The sequence below is a fragment of the Eulemur rufifrons genome, chromosome 1, assembly GCF_041146395.1.
Source record: "Eulemur rufifrons isolate Redbay chromosome 1, OSU_ERuf_1, whole genome shotgun sequence".
Classification (NCBI taxonomy): domain Eukaryota; kingdom Metazoa; phylum Chordata; class Mammalia; order Primates; family Lemuridae; genus Eulemur; species Eulemur rufifrons.
The window spans coordinates 41,494,563-41,514,806 of NC_090983.1; the positions used below are offsets into that span (position 1 = coordinate 41,494,563).

General features: G+C 33.0%; 1 protein-coding gene across 30 annotated transcripts in view; it reads right to left on the minus strand.

Annotated features, from left to right (window-relative positions):
- GULP1 (GULP PTB domain containing engulfment adaptor 1) overlaps nucleotides 1-20,244 on the minus strand; it is a 254,223-nt gene that overhangs the window by 10,532 nt on the left and 223,447 nt on the right. For 14 of the 30 annotated variants that reach the window (XM_069469748.1, XM_069469809.1, XM_069469800.1 and 11 more), the window contains 3 exons: nucleotides 15,563-15,679; nucleotides 14,803-14,895; nucleotides 1,746-1,887 (listed from right to left, as the gene is read on the minus strand). In XM_069469748.1, coding sequence (XP_069325849.1) covers nucleotides 1,746-1,887; nucleotides 14,803-14,895; nucleotides 15,563-15,679 — 352 coding nt within the window. Of the gene's footprint in view, nucleotides 1-1,745; nucleotides 1,888-3,600; nucleotides 3,826-14,802; nucleotides 14,896-15,286; nucleotides 15,311-15,562; nucleotides 15,680-20,244 lie in introns of all 30 variants that reach the window. The other 16 variants (XM_069469560.1, XM_069469660.1, XM_069469616.1 and 13 more) reach the window with 2 other exon arrangements.

Here is a 20,244-nt window from a genome sequence, read left to right on the forward strand (position 1 = left end):
TTCACTCTTCTCCATTTATATTTCAACTTCAATTAAAATCTTTCACTGTAGATATATTGCTAATTTATATTTCAAATTCCAGCATGTCAACAGGCCTATTGTACATCATGGTGACTATAGTTAATGACAATATATTCCATACTTGAAAATTGCTAACAGAGTAATTTTAAGTGTTCTCAACCACAAAAAATTGTAAGCATATGAAGTAATGCATATGCTAATTACCTTGACTTGGCCATTCCACAATGTGTGTGTGTGTGTGTGTGTGTGTGTGTATATATATATATATATATATCTCATGTTGTACACCGTAAGTATATATAATTTTCACTTTTCAATTAAAAAACCTCTGAAATAGTAAGAATATTTTCTATATATGTATGTGTATATCCCTAAAATTATTAATGAAATGGATGTCTTATTGAAAGCATGAGCAATGAGATTACTCAGCATAGTTCTACATAGGGTAAATAAACTTTTAATTGCAACAGAGATTCAGATAGTATAAGGAAGTGCATTCTTATGTTGTGTATGATACCTGGATGTATCAGTAAAATATTTTTATCTGAGAAAAAATTCCAGCATACAATCCAAGTCTAGTGTATGTGTGAAGCACATGCTATTAAATAAACAAATTAATGAGTGAATCAGTGAGCAAGTACAAGGAAGTGAAAGGGATAAAGAGAGAGAGACGGGAACACTCATAAGGACAAGAACTACCCCATCATGATATCAGGGTATTGGCAATATTTTCTAAAACACACTATGATGTGTATACTACGGATTATTTCCTCGAAAAAATTATTTTGCATTGGCACAACATACAGAATAATTGAAAAATATATTTCAACTTATATAAAATATTGAAATATTTTTATAAGCTGATTTTTAAAGCCCATAATGTTATTATTTTGTATTTACAAATATGTTGTTAAGTTGCATGGGGGAAACAAATAAACTATAGGCCCCGCCATGTACTAAAGCCTTAAGCTAAAACTTTGTAGTTATATTCATAATGTCTTCATGTTTATCAGAGAGAGTGCAATAAGGTATAACATGCAAAACTTTTTTCTGCAGTTTCCCTTTAGACATAGTGACTGATTCATGGCCACTGAGAATTATTCTTTCAGTTTCTGTGACAAAGCACAGATCAATACACAACCAAGCATCTGTTGGATGCTAATTCATCAAAAAGAGGCATTAGTGTTCTTTCCAGAAATATAAAAGATAAAATATAAAAGCAATGAATTTATGGAATTTTATATATCAAAGAAAGAACCCTTACATAGTGTTTATAAGTGAATAAATCATGAAATTCATATGATTTATAGATTTCTTTAACTAACAATATCAATAAATCCTATGACAACAAAAATATTTAAACCAGCTCTATTAAACACATTGACAATGATTAAAATAATTACCATCAGTTATTTTTAATAATTAAGGTAAAACATTAAAAATATAACCCCCAAAACAATAAATATATAGTTAAATGTTTTTTATTATGATGTAAATAAACCTACAACAAACATCAATGTTCACGTAATAGGTTCAAGTTGCAAATAGGAGTGGCTTTAGCAGTATATTCTGAATTATAAAGTGAAATAGAATTAACTGATTAGGCGCATATATAAAAACATAATACTTTAATAATTAAACTTGTTAAGATATATAATTTCCCACAAAGTATTATAAAACATTTAAAATATAGCCATGAATGTTGATTTGTCTAGAACACTTACTGGTCTCGGCAGATCTAGTAGGTACTGGAGGTGGCTGTGTGCCATTGCGAGTTGGTATCGAAGAAGACTGGTGTGATATTGGAGAAAATGGAATCATATCAAAGATATCAGTGGAGGGTGACTTAGGTGTCACACTGCCCGCCTGCAATGAAAATAATATGAATTAGGTTAGTATTTCATGTAGACACATAGTAATGCTGAATATTCTATGTACATATAAAACATATACAAACAGCAAATTCAGTTGAATCATATGAACTTGCCGTTTTGTACATCAAAAATAGTTAAGTATTTGCAGTTTCATATCGTTCCACTAGTTATGTGAAATGCTCATTAGCAAGAAGGAATATAGAATATTTCTGCAAAAATGTTCTCAAAAATGATGGCAAAAATGGTGACAATACTATTCAGATGGGTATACAAGATATATTGGATTTTTTTGTACATCTAGAAATAATTACCATTTGTAGCAGAGAATTAGACATGTTAGAAACTACATAAAACATGATTTCAGTAATATACTTTGCATAAGATAATAAGTTTTAAACAGGAATAATTACATATAAGTTACACACCTTCTTAAATATAAACTTTAAAATACAATTGAGGGCATTTTTTAAATATCTTCAAGAATATATTTTAACTCGTATTTATTTATAACTACAATGACAACCAACGTATATTTATTGCAGTGTATTTTGTTCCTGAAGATTTTATCAAGTTTTCTGTAATAAATAGCTACTTTGTAAAATAAATTAATAATCACCAATGTCACTGCCTTATCTGGTATACTCTGGGCCAGGACTGAACAAATATAAGAAGATAAAAATAAAAATCTTATGAAAATGTAGCCAAGAAGTAATGTAAAAATGAGACATTCATCACTTTGTCAAACAGTAAAATATATATGTGTGTATGTATACACGTATAGTCTCCTTTGAAAACCATCTGATTTCATCAGGAATAAAACAAAGAGAATTTCCCTTTCAAGGGGAATAGTACAAAAAAATTTGCTATTCCTGTAAGAACTTGGACAGAGATTGTATAGAGTTGTTCATATTTATTAGAGTTCTCAAAATACATTTTAATTTCCTGATTCACAGGTGATGCAGGTGACGAAGAAAAATAAAGTTGATTGTGTGTAGAGTGATGAATTTGCTATTCAGTTAAAATATTAGTAATTGTTAATACATTTTTATGCAGTAAAATTGCTGTCATCTCTCTTTCTTTAACAATTTGTTTATTGTATCCCTCACCTCTTTCCTCTCACTCAGGAATATTGTTCCCCTTATCATCCCTAATCATTCCCCTATCCCATCTATCTTCTATACTTCTCTTTCTCAGGCTCTAAAAATGCTCAAATCCTGGCTGTCATTAAAAGCAAAACAAACATTTCTTTACTCTGTCTCTCTTTATTCCTCTAGTCTCTCTCTCTCTTTCTCTTCCTGAAGGGCTGAGCTCCTTGAAAGAGATACTACACTTTCTGTCCCAACTTTTATTTCATTCACTTTAACTCATATCAATTAGACTTAGCTCTTTTTGCCCCGAATTCTACTGAAAGTGCTTTTACCAAAGTCACCAATGACTTAAGTTCCCAATTGCCGTATCTGTTGGATCCTTTGACGTATCTGCCCTATTTTGTCTTTCTATAGATTCCTACACTATCACCCCCTCCTACTTGAAACTTTGTGGTGTCAGGTAACCAAAGGAAAAAAAAAAAATGGCATACAAAGGCTTCAGATCACATCACACTGATTCAAGATATATCTACCTTTTTGATTACTATATAAGCAGCACATTTTGGCAGAACTAAAAAAATGGGATAATAAAAAGAATTTTCTGCTTAGAAAATTACATGAGGTCTTGGGATGCTGTTCTCACTGAATGGCTTGGGAAGGCCACATTTAGAAGGTGGTGGTATTAACAGTCCCAATGATAGTCTGGAATCAGGCGAGTTGACAGGAGTGACAGAGATGGAGGAAATATTGAGACAGGGAGATGAACCATCACTACTACGCCAGAAAGAGGGTGAACATCTCTGAAACCCGTGTTGCTCATGATCAGACATTTTGTGCAGCAGCTGTAAAGGAATGACAGAAAGAGAAATATACTAAGAAGAGGAAAGAAGGCGTGGAGGAAAGGAAAAAAGTATACATGAAAATTTATTTGTAAAATGGTATGCTGTTAAAATGATAAGATAATTTTACAATAACCACTAAAATTGAAACATGAGGTTAGAGTTGATTTTCCTATGTGAAATATTTAGATTCTGGATTGCCTAATTTGATCATTTTTCACTGAAATATTACATTTTTAGATATTTTAAATAAGATATTGCATTCATTAGGACCTGAGAAGAAGAGTGGGGAGAGGAAAATAAGGAAAGGCTGAAGATTTTATTTGGGACAGGGCCTCTGGGTAATGAGGTGGGAAAAGGAAGGATAGTAATGAGAGAACAGTCCTTGAAGTAGGAGTATAAACTCTTGTAAATCACGTTACAGCTTTGGAGCATTTTCAAAAAAGGTTACAACATACATTTTAGATTTAATCCTTGAAACATTCCTTTGAGGCATTAGTGGTAGTAATGTTATGTCTTTATGATAACACACACATGGGAATTAAGGTCCATAGATTCTGCGTGATTTTTTCCTATATGAGGTAAGAAGCGGATTCAAAATTCATCATGCGTTCTATAGGTAGTGAGTTCCAAACGGTAGGACTTTTTGGGGATGGGAAGAGACAGTTGTCAAGTATCCCAAGTAAATCAGAGAGATAATAAATAATAAGCAAGTAGCACACTGTTCTGGGTTTGAACACCAGTCTTTGGATGACTCTTAGGGGCTATTTCCATTACAGCATGGAAAGCCACTGTCGAGCTGGGCTGAGAGCTGAGCTGCCAGATGTCAGAGTGGTCAATTAACAAGCCAAAATGAAAGTAATAATTAAGCTATTATTTACTTACTGCAATAGCATAAGCAAGAGGCCAGGAAGAAGGTGCCTGCTCCATCAATGCTCTATTTTCCCCATGGAATGGCACTGAGCAAAGGTCAGACATATCACTGCAGAAGTGGGGCATTACCTCATTGCTGAGGGAGTTCTGAACAGAAGGTTCCTAAAGTTTTTTTGGATAAGAGCCCAGGGAGAGGAAAAAGGGAAGGGCTAGGAGGAGAAAAGTACTGGATACTGAGTCATAGTGAAGAAAAGTGTCTCTAAGGGCTCCAGAATAGGGTGGTCCTGGCAGAGGTACCTGAGAGAGGGCCTCGGCCAAGGGCCCCCAGTAAGTAGGCCCCTGAGTGGAGCTGCCTGGGCTAGAAATGCAGATATTCTGAGAGCATGGCCAGTGAGGGGACCCGGGCGCTAGACTTATTTCCTCCGAACTGTGCATCAAATCTGGTGTGGGAAGAGCAGTTCTCACCCATAAGGCTTGCCAGGCAAAGCCTTCCTAACTGCCTATGATTGGGCCTGAAAGATCACACGGAGGATTTTGGCCTAGAGTTGCATTCCTCAGCTACAGATCACACTTCAGAAATTTTTCAGCACTGATAGAAATTTCAGGCAGCCAACAAAAATCTGATTTTTGATAACCCTCACTGTAAAAGGTAGCAATATAAATTAGAATTAGAAGGAGCAACAAGTTTAAGAGACATTCTTAAGCTAGGAGCCACGTCTTCACACATTTCTGGAAGGAGAGGGGAAAAGGAAGCAGTGTGAAGAGATTAAGCTGAGGAAAGGGTTCAGTGTGGAACCCTTTATATGTATGTATATATTTTTAAAATCTATTTTTTGTCCTATATAGCTTGCTGCATAAGTCTATCACCGATGGCCATTTTTTACTTAATTATTGGTTACATTTTTAAGCTCCATGTGGGCAAAATTCTACTTGTCCAAAGTACTCTATATAGATGTTACTGTTGATGAATATTTATTATTTAATTTATACTAGAGCATTTTTTAATTTAAACTGTAAATTGATAAAGATGTCTGTATTGAGTAAAGCATAAGAAGATATTAAGTGGAAGTTGTTATTGATATTATTTGGCTTAAAAAATACATGGAAATACTCCATATTGTTTTATGACATATATTGACCAAAAAAAGAAAAACCTTTTCTAGGTGCCTCATAACAAGCTGAAGGACAAAATGACCTAACTTGAAAGTGCTCTAGTATTTTTGTCATAGTTTTAATTTTATACATTCTAAAAGTGTTACTTCCTCTCGAAAGGTACACTTACAAAAATGAAGAATGTGTGTAATATGAAAATAATCAAGTGTTCAAATATCACAATGAAGAGGTCACTTCACTTTCAAAATGCAAGGATATCTGATGTCAACAGTTTTGGTATATTGAGTTTAAGACTTCAAGACTATCTCTCACAGGTCTCATTTGATTTGGATCATCAGTGATCTGGCAATTTTTGTTTAGAACACCAGGGTCTTTTAAAGTATTGAGTTAGTTGCTTGCATGTGTTCCCAACACAAAGAAAAGATAAATATTTGAGGTAATGGACATCCCAGTTACCCTGATTTGATCATCACACACTGTATACAGGTATCAAAATAGCATATGTACTCCAAAAATATGTATAACATATATATAAAATACAATCTAAAAATTAGAAAAGTTAAAAATAAATAAATAAAAAGGGATTGCACATTAAAATCCAGAGGTTTTTTTTTTTTGAGAAGTTAGAAAATCTAGAGAGTGGGCCCACAAACTTGTATGAAAATAGTTGACTGGTATTGACTATCTCCTGTGTCATTTAAGGTAGTGTGTGCTCTCCAATTCATCACCACGTGCCCATTTCACACACATTTATGTCATAGCTTGGGCCCAGCTGACCTTTGAGTTTATGATTCCAAATCTAGACACAATTTATGTCAAGAAATTATTATATATGTTACATCTGATTCTTTGTAAAAATTAAATCTAAGCTCAGCATATTTATATATATGGGTATAGTTAGTGCTTGATTCCACACCAAACGATTAGGCGTATTAAATTAGGATATGAACGTGTAGATAAAATGCCTCAATGACATACAGAGGCATTTTTGGCACTTAAGTTTAAGGGTTCTGGAACTAGTCTTTTTTTAAGCTGCTATTTTTAGTCTAGTCAAGGATATATATTTTTAAGAAATTAAATTGTTTAGATAAAAAACAGCTTGTTAATTTTATTTTGGGCTTTCTGTCAGTATTTTGACAGATGGTTAGAAACCAAATTTTTTGGACTGTTCTACACAAGTACCTGGCACCACCGTTCAACCAACTCTTTTATTTTCATATCCAACTGTCTTGTTCTTTAGGAACATACATAGAATCTGAATTACTATACTAAGGGGAATTCTATGTGCAAGAATTACATGTTAACTATGCTGAAGTTATTAGGTTAAGATATATTAATAACAAATGTCCATATTTGAGATTTGTTGTTGCTGTATTTTTGTAGCAATTTCTTTCAGTAAGTAGTGCATTTAGGCTATGGTGACTATTTCAACACTAAGTTTTGCATAAATGTAACAAGATAAAATGTCATAAAAGTGTTTGACTCCTACCAGTAGATTTTTTTTTTTTTTTGAGACAGAGTCTTGCTCTGTTGCCCGGGCTAGAGTGAGTGCCGTGGCGTCAGCCTAGCTCACAGCAACCTCAAACTCCTGGGCTCAAGTGATCCTACTGCCTCGGCCTCCCGAGTAGCTGGGACTACAGGCATGCGCCACCATGCCCGGCTAATTTTTTCTATACATATATTTTAGTTGTCCATATAATTTCTTTCTATTTTTAGTAGAGACGGGGTCTCGCTCTTGCTCAGGGTGGTCTTGAACTCCTGACCTTGAGTGATCCACCTGCCTGGGCCTCCCAGAGTGCTAGGATTACAGGCGTGAGCCACCGCGCCTGGCCTACAGCACATTTGCAACATCACTTTTTAAATAAGATTTAAAGGTAATGACTTCTCTAATCTAGAACTTACAGCACCAAGATTGTATTTTTTCAGATTCTAGATCCATAGTTGGTTTATTTTGGTCCCTTAGTTGTGAGACCTATTATCGTACAGTTTTTACAAGAATCTTGCACATTAAATGGGTATCTGCCTATCACACAGAGGAAAACTGAAAGAAGAGGCTAAATGACTTGACCGAGTACTCACGGTCAGAACTGGAATGAGAACGTATTTTATCTTCCCACTAGGATTCACTTTTTTAGAATCCTCTTTTGTGCAACTAACAATTATGAAAGTGAAGTTGTGGACTCCTAATCATTTTTTGTGGGTTCCAAACCAATGTTCATGTTTAAAATTTTAGCTTTTGTTTAAAGATTCACATTCGACTTGTATAATTGAGAGTTTTCAATCTGCTCTTGTCCACCCTGACTTCAATAGTAGCTGAGAAAACACTAGAGGAAAATAGGCAGGTTTGTTTATCCACCATGAAATACACATTTTAGGTTATAATTGACCTATCAAGTCTAATCAGTGGCCACACAGTTATTATGTAAAGGTAGAATTTTATCTAACATTGGGTTTAATTGAAAGGAAGGCATTTGTTCTACTCAGCAATAGAAAATCTGATATTCCCTAGGACTACAATTTTATTCATTGGACTTCCTGGCAATAGTCTGATTTGGTTAAAAGCTTCCATAGTCAGAAAAGCAAAATGTAAGTACCCAAACACAAGAAACAAGAGGAACAATTTGATTTAACTTGTTATGCCCACATCTTATAATGGAACAATCTTCGGGAGGCATTCACGAGGCTATGAGGGCAGAATAAACTTTTTCTAATATAAATACAAGCAGTACTGCCATGTGAATGTAATAAATGGAAATCAGATTGTTCCTAGATAATTAGTACCAAATGGTGGAAAACCCAACCTCTAATCTCTTGCCAAACCACTGGAACACAGAAAAAAGCAAACAGCACAGTCAAGTAACGGAAATTTCTCAGTGTATATAAATGACTGTATAAAATCAGAACCTAATTTCTAAAACCAGTGAAAACAGTTCCACAGTCTGAGTGTGATACAGAGGTATGTAATATAGGTACTAGCAAAGGCTATTTCATTTGCCAGAAAAGGAACTCATGACTGAACCAATTGAGTGGTATTTAGGAGACATGTAAGTACTCTGTTTAATAAGTAAGAAAAAAACAACAAAAAAACTTTTTATACCTGACATGTTATACATTTACATCAACTTATACTTAAGAAAATGAAAAATAGGAGTGGTCTTCATTTATCATGAGGAATTTTTTTAAGAGAAAAAGATTTTGAATAAATATTAAATGTATCCATTTTAATAGCTAGGAATGTCATAATTTTAATACTGAGCAAAACCAATAGTCTCATATTATTTTCTTTAGCTAGAACTAAATTGCATAACCTCACAGTGTCCAAATTTATGCTGGACATATTAACTAAAACAATAAATAGTATTCCAAATGACGACAGGAAAAGGACAAACTTTTTTTCACTGAAGTACTGTATTATGAGCCCAGACCCCTATTTGGATTCCAGATTTGTATATCCAGTCATCTAATCAACATCTCCAATTGGCTGTTTAGTTGACAGAAGTAACAAGGGCAAAAGTGAAATATTGATTGATTACCACTCACCTCTCCCAAGTCATGCCTATTTCAGAAAATGACATGAGCACCCAGACAGTCAGGATAAAATCCTACAGGATATTCCTGACCCCTTTTTTTCCTACAGCCCCCAACCAACCCATCAATAAATCCTGCAAGCTCTACTTCCAAAATATATCAAGAATCAAGCTATGCTCATCATCTCAACAGACAGAATTCTAGTCTAATGTACTCGTCTCCCTCTCCTAGACTACTGAAATAGCCTCCTAGCCTGTTTCTGGGATATCACTGTGGCCTCTTTATGGTCCATGGTGCACACAGCAGCCAGATGATTTACAGATCCCTTGTTTAAACCTTTAAGTAACTTCTCACTGCAATTTTAAAAACTATAAAACCTTTGCCATGGCCTGCATGGCCTTATCAAATCTCAACCCTGACTCTCTCTCCAATGTCATCTCCAACCTTTTTGGCTCTCAGTCACTGTGCTCCAGCCACAAAAGTCTTGTTACTGTTTTCAGCCCTTTGCATTGGCTAACTTTTTATCATTAAAGTCTCAATTCAAATGCTACCTCCTCAGGAATGGCTTCCCTGATCAATTTCTCTAAATAAGTCCCGAATCAGTCTCTTCTATTCTGCTCCATTTTATTTTATTGATAGTATATTATGAGATCTGATTTTTAAAATTTATTTATTCACTTTTTAATGTATTTATTACCTATCCCCCTTTCTCTCCTCATGGGATATAGCTAACTTAACATCCACAATCGATAAACTGTTAAAACCCAGGGGCTTGAAACATCATATGGCCATAGTAGATGTTCCATAAGCATTTTACAAGCTTCCACAGCAGATCACAACTGTATCAAATGTATACATTTGGCAAGTGAGATAAAATCAAAATCAAAGTGATATGCGTTGCAACAGATACACTATGTCACAAACATACCACTTCAAAATTGAAGTGATGAATTAGTGGGACTATGAAAAACAAAAAACAAAACTAAAATGTATATACCACAAAACCTTTAGAGGACTTTTTAGTATTCTTGAATATTTTTATTAAAAGTTTGAACCTAAAATCATGTAGTTTGCAACTTCAAAATCTATCAGTATGACCAGTTTGTACTGATGAACAAAATACATAAATGACTGAAAACCCTCTAAGAAACAGCAACCTTTCTTCTGAGGAGATGGAAAAGTGCACCTAGGTTCTTACCTACACACTGATTCCTTAAAGACAAAGGCTTTCCATATGGATCATTCTGTTGCATGGGGCCTCATATTTTAAATTTATGATTTAATATAGAATAAAAGGATCAATATTTCTAATGAAGACTATAATTTATTATCAGATGATCTGGTGCATTTTAATTATTGTCTTGTATTTACAGAAATTCAACTTTCACTTTGGATCTCTTGTTAGGGACAATGGCTTGTAATTTTTTAGTTATCTAATTTAATTTTATCAGGAATGTTTCTACTTATTTTTCTGTTGCTTCCCATATCTTACTTTATCTGCTATTTTTTCACAGACTGGTAAGAAGAATAGTATACATACCAGTAATTTACAGTATTTTCATTTTCTACATTACTTTTAATGCCACGAAGTCCCCAAAATTCTATTCCTACCTTTCTTCTCTTCCTTTTCCCAAAGAGAATATTTTAAAGCTAAGATTAGAGATAAGTTTTCTATTTTACTATGACTAGCAATTACTTAATGTGGATTATACTGTGTGTTGAGCAGAAAATCTTGCTATTTCATACAATCATTGTCTTTAAGTTTATTTTTATGAACCAAATTTTAGCATTAAATAATTTATGGAGAACTACTTCTGAATTAGAGTTTTTTTATGTGGCACCCCTTTTTTATAGGGGTCACTTCTGTGTGACTTAGGGAAATTTGGTTTCCAGTGGGATCAGGGTCTGTTGTAGGCTGGTCAATTGTGAAGAGTTAACCGTCTTAGAGGCTTCTCTCACTATAACACACTAAAAGCTCATTGAGAATCTGATGCCAAATTAACTGAACATATCAAACCCACCTATATTGTAATTTCCATGTGCATAATGGGATTCATAATTCACTTCAGTGGTTCTTCAATGATTGCTGCTTCCAATCTTTTAAAATAAACTGCTGAGAACTTTAGCAGTTTTAGAGCATTCTAACTTTCAGTCTTAGAAGCTCAAAACAAACAAATAAAAGCTACAGAGTCTCATTTTCAGAGTAATAAACTCAACAGGCATTTACTTTGCTAGCCATGGGGGCAGTCTGTGCGGTACTTTGTGTTCTAGCTATGTGTCCTATAAAACTAATGTTCAAATTTCATAAGAAAGAGCAGATGTAAAACATTTCTAACTTAATCGAAATTTGCTTTGCTGCAGACATATGGTGAGCTATTAAATAAGAGATATTAATCTTTTATATTTTAATTTACAATTTGCATTGTCTATATTTCAAATTTAATAGTTTGAATCTTTAACAAATCTTCACAAGTGGATATTTATAAGCATGGCAACATTTTATATGTATTAATACTAAATTACTGTAGATAATTAATTTTATTTATTTTATTTTTAATATTAGAAATTTAGGAACTCATAACAGATGTGTAATAAATATAGCTGTCCTTCATATTATATCAGTTTATTTTACAGCTACACAACTAAAATTGAAAATGAAAGGCAAACATATTTGTTAATAAAAAGCATATTAGCAAATGCCTGTAACAATATTTTTAAAACCATTTGAACTGATGCTTTTAAGATTGTTATGTCACCAATTGCATTTTAAATTTCAGCATTTAATTTTACATTTAAATTTTAGCAATTTAAATATGTTGAGTTCACTTTATTTTAAGAATCAGGTAATTTCCATTTTGTCACATATTTATTTGTGGTGCAATTAAAATCTATTCTCTTAGCAATTTCAAATATATATTACATTGTTATTAACTATAGTCACCATGTTGTACAACAGATCTCTTGAACTTATTCCTCTTGTGTAACTGAAATTTTGTATCTTTGACCAACATTTCACCTTAATCCACGATCCCCTCCTCAGCTCCGCCCTGGCCCCTTTGTAACCACCATTCTACCCTCTGCTTCTGCGAGTTTGATTTTTTTTAGCTCCCACATATAAGTGAGATCATATGGTATTTGTCTTTCTGTGCCTGGCTTATTTCATTTAACATGTCATATGATATGATTTTAGGAGCTGAAAAACTATGTGACAATTTTTTTAAAGTTAAAATAAAGAAACGTACATATAAAGGTACTACTGTGAAAAAGGATATAAGTAGATCACGGTTATAATTTGTTATTTGCATAATAATGAATGGCAATAAATTTTTTACCTATGTGTACAAGTGTAAAAAGTGATTTAGAGAAAGTTATTTCTTTTTAAATTTACCTTTTTAGTTGTAGTCTTTGAAACATTTTATTCAGATAAATTTAGACTGACATGAACATAATGCCTAAAATAATTATTAAATTACCTAACTTTAGAAGGGTTAATCCATTTTAATAACTGGCTATTTTAATAACTTAATTGTTTATATATAACTGACTCTACCAGTGAGAATTGCTGAATAAATGGATATACTCACAGTTTGTGTTTCATTTACGTAAGAACTTGCATGCTTGTAATGGTTATATCTGCAACATGGTCAAAGAAATGGAAGCAGGGGTCATCTTGTTATTCCTCCTGCCCCTTGCTTTTCTGAAAATGACTTGGTAACCATGTGGGATCACACATGCACATTCATAACCCCAACCCTGACCCGCCTTCTCAGTTATACCAGTGCTAATCCAGACCAGGGTCTGCTTTGCGAAGATAGTAATAAAAAGGCAGGGCACAGCTTTATCAACATACTCAAAACCTCTTTGTTGCTCCTAAATCTACCTTGTTCCTCAAGACGATATCCTTATCTGTTCTTCCTCAGAGAAAGATACTTTGGGGTTGCGTGCAAAATGGTGATGAATCTTATTTTATTCCATTGTCTACAGAAAAGCTAAAGCAAAGCTACTCTTCACATGTGATGAATTCCAGAAACAACTACCTTATTAAAACTTGAAAAAGTAACTTCCCCTTTATGTATCTTTATATTACTAGTTTGTTTCACAGCATGGCTTATAATAAGACTTTTGACAAGACTCAAAAGGGTGTGTGTTCCATTTTGAGACCAAAGGTAGAAGGAGTTTGAGCTGATGTTCTGTCCCTTGGAATGAGGTAGATAAGAAAAAAATCATAATCCTGGTAAGCAGCATACAGTGAAGAAAAAAAGAATATTATAATAAAGCCAGAATCTGAAGAGGATGCTCCAGTACCTCATTGTGCATACTACAGGTACATCAGTACCTCACTCTCAATCTTATTCATCCTGGCTATATCAGCCCCACTGGTACAAACCATATGCCAAGCAATGGAAATACCAATTCTTTCAGTATGAAAGATGAAAATGTGTGATTTTAGGGGAAAGAAAGGTTTTTTTGACCCATTTTCAGGGCATTCCAAGTTTGAAACTCTATATGAAACTTTTTATAGAAGCATTATTCTTTATAATGATGAGCTGGTGAGCTACTCTAGTATTAGATATAAATATATGTGTGTGTCTGTGTGTGTGAATGTTTTCATTGAGTGTAGCCTATGTATTAAACCAAAATGGACTTCCAAATGAAATTCTGCAACAAAATTTTTTCAGTGCATACTATTATGCCATAAGTTAGATATTAAAAATATTTTTGCAGTGCAGAATAATGTATATATTTTAAATGAGAATATCTGTCATACAGATGGTTCAAATAGAAAAAAATCTTCTCCTTCTCCTTATTACATTTTGCCTAGAAAAAATATTGTTTTAAATTCCACCTCCCTCCAAAAAAATTCCCTTCACCAAAATCATGTAATAATGATATCATACATGGTACTGGGAAAAGGATTTCAAAACTGTGACAAGTCAAACATAAGTAATTAAACCACAAAGACGTGAGTGTGTCTGCAGAGATTACCACTCATTTTAGTTTTTGATATACAATTGCCTCACCCCCAGTGGGAACTTGCTATGTAATATAAGAAACCAGATTCAGTCTTGGTAACAGTCCAGTTCCTATAATGAAGTTCAGTACTCCACGGGTAGACTGGAATGAGTCATTAAATCTCACCTCAGTAAAGACTAATCAATAGGAATGAAAGAAGAATATGCCACAAAGAGAAAAAGTATATTAAAACTTAAGACCAAATTGAAGGTTAAATTTATGTTAGAAAACACAAGGGAAACAGCAACACAGAAAACAACTGGCTTGAACCACTCTAGGTGATTTTAACTATAAATTCACCTTGTTTAGCAGCCTTCATCTCTATCCATGTTTAGTTTTAAAGTACTGATTCCAAAGTATTATTTGAAATATTGCAGAACTAGTAATCGAGAGATGTTTTATTACCACAAATCTTGTTTCTAAGGAAAAAATACACATATTCAATATACTTACTGGAGATGTTGATACTTGAGTTATTCTTAACTTGTTTTCCAAATCATGTACTTTATTTTTCAGTTCCATATTTTCTGTTTCTAAGTCTTGAATCTAAAAAGCAAATAATTATTGAATACCTTTCAGATACTTTTCCTTGGAAAATAATAACTATGATATTGGCTACATTAATGAATAGGATTTTGTATTATTTAAAATTTTAATGTTCTCTTCTGTGCACAGGGGATAAAATTATTTGATGAAGCTTGGGAATTATTGAAGGTCACTGGGAAAACATTAAATTTAAAATATATTTTTATGTGTGTGCAAATCCTATGTTCCTAATGCCTCATCTTTGTGTTTTCTTGTTGCACTGTGCAATCTATACCCATAATCTTGGAGTATAACCGCAAGACAGTGAAACTTGCTCATGATGATTCTGAAGAGTGGAGAAAGGGTGTAATTTAATTACAAAGGAATCTGATCTGCATGGGAAACCACTTACCCAGCATCTGCTGCTTCTGCTGCTCTGATCCCCATGAGAAGCATCAGGAAGTGAAGCAAAGTCACATGAGAACACTAAGTTCTTGTGGGAATTCAATATAAAATAGTTAAAACTGTGCAGGGGATCAGGAATGAAAAATTATAGGACCACAGTGAAAGCCGTTCCAATCAGTGTAGGGGAAATTTAATGGCAGGCCTTCTAAATTTGTTTGATGATATGCAAGTTTCCCTGTACTTACATCACACAAATGTGAAACAACAAGCTTAGTTTACTCACTCTTTTCTGTAACCCTGCAATCTGTTTTCTTGTTTCAACATCTTTTCCTCCAGATTCTAGAAATTTCCTGTATGCCAGGTCAAATGCTTGGCCAATTGTTAAAGTTATCTCTTCGGCCTTTATAAAGATCAAACAAAGAAGATATGCATTTTAATAATAATATGTCAAAACTGTTCTTTGAATCAAGAAAAACATTCACATGAGGTACTCTAAGGTAGTCACAGCAAGTACTTCAGAAGGGTAATGGCGGACATGGGGGGTAGGGATGTAGTAAACGAGCAAAGTAGTTTATGCTAACACAGTTATTCAATGCCTACCTGAGTACAGTATTGAGAAAAAACGGGAGGGAGGATTAATAAATAGCTGTTGAAGGTGAAAAATTGCAAGCAAGAGTTCTTTCTGTCCAACTTCTCATCTTTTTTATTGTAGTATTTTTTTTACTAGTTGTTTTCCTTTCTTCCTCAAATATTTAGTGCCTATTAAATGACAGCACAGGGCCAAGTGCAGTTTCTCTTGTTGCTTTGCCACTTATTTTCTTTCCTAGTGAAAAGGGTTTGTTAAACCCTGGACAGGTACCTTGAATGAGGCAGACTGGGTGGTGTCTGCGGAAAACTTGAGATATGCCCTATAAATGAAACAACTGCTACTCAGTTCCAGTTAATTGTTGCCCGGTGGAAATGAGCAATTTCAATCCAGAATTTTCAGATCTTAACTATGTGAGATGAAGTAAGCAATATGAAATTTTATATGACAGCTCTCAATTTTAAGTGATGGTAAACAGTTTGTACGTTTGTAAAGTATTATGCCAATGGAAAAAAATATATCTGTCCTCTGAATTTGGCCTCCTAAACAATTTGGAATCTCACATCTATCAATTAGAAACTGCCACAAATTTGCAAAGTTGACCAGCTTATCTTTTCTCCATTCATATCTCCACTGATTTTGCATGACGTTTTGCACAAAGTAAACACTAAATAAAGATTTATTTCCTTAGTATCATAAACAAGTTTGGTAAGGGCATTAACTGATTTAACGCATTACAAATGTCATATTTAGTAAGACAGCCAGACAACATAAAACTAGTAATATTAAATATTGAAAATGTCATGGTTTAACTACTAATCTGCTGTAAATCCTAATAGTTTGTGATATACTAAGATCAACCTAAAATGAAAATATACTTTATTAATAAAACATAAATTATTTGATAGTCTTTTATAGTTCATTATCTGTTTAAGGAAGGCTTTAGTTGTAAACAATATTTATAGTGTTAACAGAAAATGCAAAATATGTACATAAAATTATATAAGAAGCCTATCTGAGGCCGGGCGCGGTGGCTCACGCCTGTAATCCTAGCACTCTGGGAGGCCGAGGTGGGTGGATCGCTCAAGGTCAGGAGTTCGAGACCAGTCTGAGCAAGAGCAAGACCCCATCTCTACTAAAAATAGAAAGAAATTATCTGGCCAACTAAAATATATATAGAAAAAATTAGCCGGGCATGGTGGCGCATGCCTGTAGTCTCAGCTACTCGGGAGGCTGAGGCAGAAGGATCGCTTAAGCCCAGGAGTTTGAGGTTGCTGTGAGTTAGGCTGACGCCACGGCACTCACTCTAGCCAGGGCAACAAAGCGACACTCTGTATAAAAAAAAATAAATTAATTAAAAAAAAAAAAAAAGAAGCCTATCTGTTCTTAAAAATATAATAGTCAGCAATAAGCCACAATAAAAGCTACTAAATAAATGAAAATGCCAGATACAAACTTACGTGTGCTCAATGATTCAAACTAAAGAAAAAATATGTATGGAAAGATATTTGGTTGTGTTAGGTGTTAGGATTATTTGTAATATTAAGAAGTAGTAAAATTGGTTTTGATTGGTTATAAGATTATGAAGGATTTTTTTTCTGTTTCTAATTTCAAAACTTTAGGTAAGATGTTTATATGCATTTTATAATAAAAAGACATTTTTAATTATAGTTTATTTTTTACCTTTAAGATTATGGGTTCAATGTACCCTTTTAAGGAAACATCATGCTATCTTCAAATACTCAATTTGTATACCATAGAGAATCATTTAAATGGTAACATTGTTGATTCATCATTAAGTGTATTTGACTTCATCTAATTATTTATTTATATTAGTAACTTTTAAGAAACCATATTCTCTTTTTATACTAATAAATCTTTATAGAGCATTTAGGTATCTGCGTACATTACCTCACTTGATTCTTATGACTCTGAGGTGAGGATTATTTTTATGTCCACAATCATATGATGAAACTGTAATTCTACAAGGTTATAGAATTTGCCTAAAGGCTCATTGTGGAGGACTAGAGTTCAAATTCAGAATTTATGATTCTCCAGCCCTTACATATTTTTTGGGGGAGAAAAAGGATAAAATTTATATACAATGAAATGCATAGATCTTAATTGTACAATCAGATATATTTTGATGAATTTATATTCCTGTATAACCACCATCTCATTAAGTATCAAAAATATTTTACACCCCCTTCAGAAAGTCTTCTATGCCTACTTTCAGTCAAATCACATGTATAATGGGCAACCATTCCTCTAATTTCTATCATCATAGATCAGTTGTGCTTGTCCTTGACATCTATGAAAAAAAATATATAGTAAGTATTAATTTGTGTCTGGATTCTTTTACTAACTTAATGTTTTTGAGTTTCACACATGTTGTATGTATTAATGCTCCAACGGATTTATCTTTTTTCCTATATAATGGGCATTCATGGTGTTTTCAGTTATTTAGTTATTGTGAATAGGACTACTACAAACATTCATGTAAAATATTTTGGTAGGCATGTGTTTTCATAAATACCTAAAATGGAATTGCTAAATCATAGGATAGGTCTACATTTAACATTATAAGGAATTGCCAAACTGTTTTCCAAAGTAATTATGCCATTTTACATTCCCACCAGCAATAAGAGTTCTGGTTGTGCCACATTCTCACCAACATCAGATATTGACAATCTTTTTAATTGTAGTCATTTTAGTGGATGAGTGATGTTATATCAATGCATTTTTAATTTGCATTTCCCTGTTGAATTATGGTATTATCCCAGTTTTATGTGCTCATCAGCCTTTGTAATATTTTCTGTATGAAGTAACTCCCTGATCAAGTCTATTGCACATCATCAAGTCTATTCATTTTTTTGTGTGTTTTTATTATTGATTTTAAAGAGTTATTTATATTAATATATTCTGGATACAAATCCTTTTTCAGATATATGTACTGAAAATATAGTCTCATAGTATGTGGCTTGTCATTTCATCTGATTAATAATGTTTATAGATTAACAGAAAACTTTTTACTTTTGATAAAGTCCATTGCATCCTATTTTTGGTCATGTTTAACAAGTGCTTTTGTGGTCATTTTTAGGATATCATTGTCCATTCAATGTTCATAAAGACATTCTGTTTTTTAATGAAGGTTGTGTATAAGACTACAGAAGCTTCTACTTTATGGCTGTGATCCATCTCAAATTGCTTTTAGGTAGCATAAGTAGGGGTTAATTCTTTGTATTTTTCATATATTTAGTTCATTGTTCCAATATCACTTGTCAAAAAGACTTCTTTCTCCATTGAATTTTCTTGTCATATTTCTGGAAAATAAATTGACCATGTATGTGTGGGTATTTCTGAAATCAGGTAGTATGTATCTCCCAACTTTGGTCTTCACTTTCAAGATTAATTTTTTCTGGTCATTTGTATTACCATAGTAGAAATAACTTTTCAATTTCTACTAAAAATCCCATTGTGATTTTGATCAGAATTGTATTGAATCTATGGATCAATTTGTTAGAATTGCCCACCTAATTAAATTGAGCCTTCTTATTCATGAGTATTATTTTAGGTCTTCTTAACATTCAGCAATATTTTGAAAATTTTAGTGTAGATGCCTTGCATATTTTTTAATCCTAATTATTTCATGTTTGCTGATGCTATATGAAATAGATTTTTATTCCTTTTTTTTTTTGCTAGTAGACAAAAACACAATTCATTTTGTAAATTGACCTTGTATCATGTGTCCTTGCCAAATTTGTGTCATAATTATGGCAGTTGTTTGTAGATTTTCAGAATTTTTATGTAAAAAAATTGCTATTATATCTGTGAAAAAGGCAATTTTACTGCTCTCTTTCCAATCTTTGTGCTTTCTGCCCACCCCTAGACTATTCACTAGCTAAGACATCTAATACCATGATAAATAGGTAGTGAGTATGAACATATATGCCTTGTTCCCAGTCTTAGGAGGAAAGCATTCAATAATTCAACATTAGTTAAGATGTTACCTGTAAAGCTTTTAAAGTATTTATCAAAATAAGATATATCTCTTTTATTTCTACCATGCTGTTAATTTTATCATCAATTCAGTTAAATTTTGTCTAGTGGGGTTTTTTTTTTGTATCTTGTAAGATGATTTTTTTTGTTATTCTGTTAAAAATGTTGGATTACATTAATCAATTTTCTTATGTTAAACTAAACTTAGTAATAATGTATTATCTATTTTATAGATTTATATTATTTATAAATAATAAATTTATATTTATATTCTCACAAAATTGTGTCTTTAAGAACAAATAATGTTCCGTGCCCATTACTAGAGAATTTGATGAGGTAGACTGAATAGTCAGTGAATTAGATTTTAGGAATCTATCCTT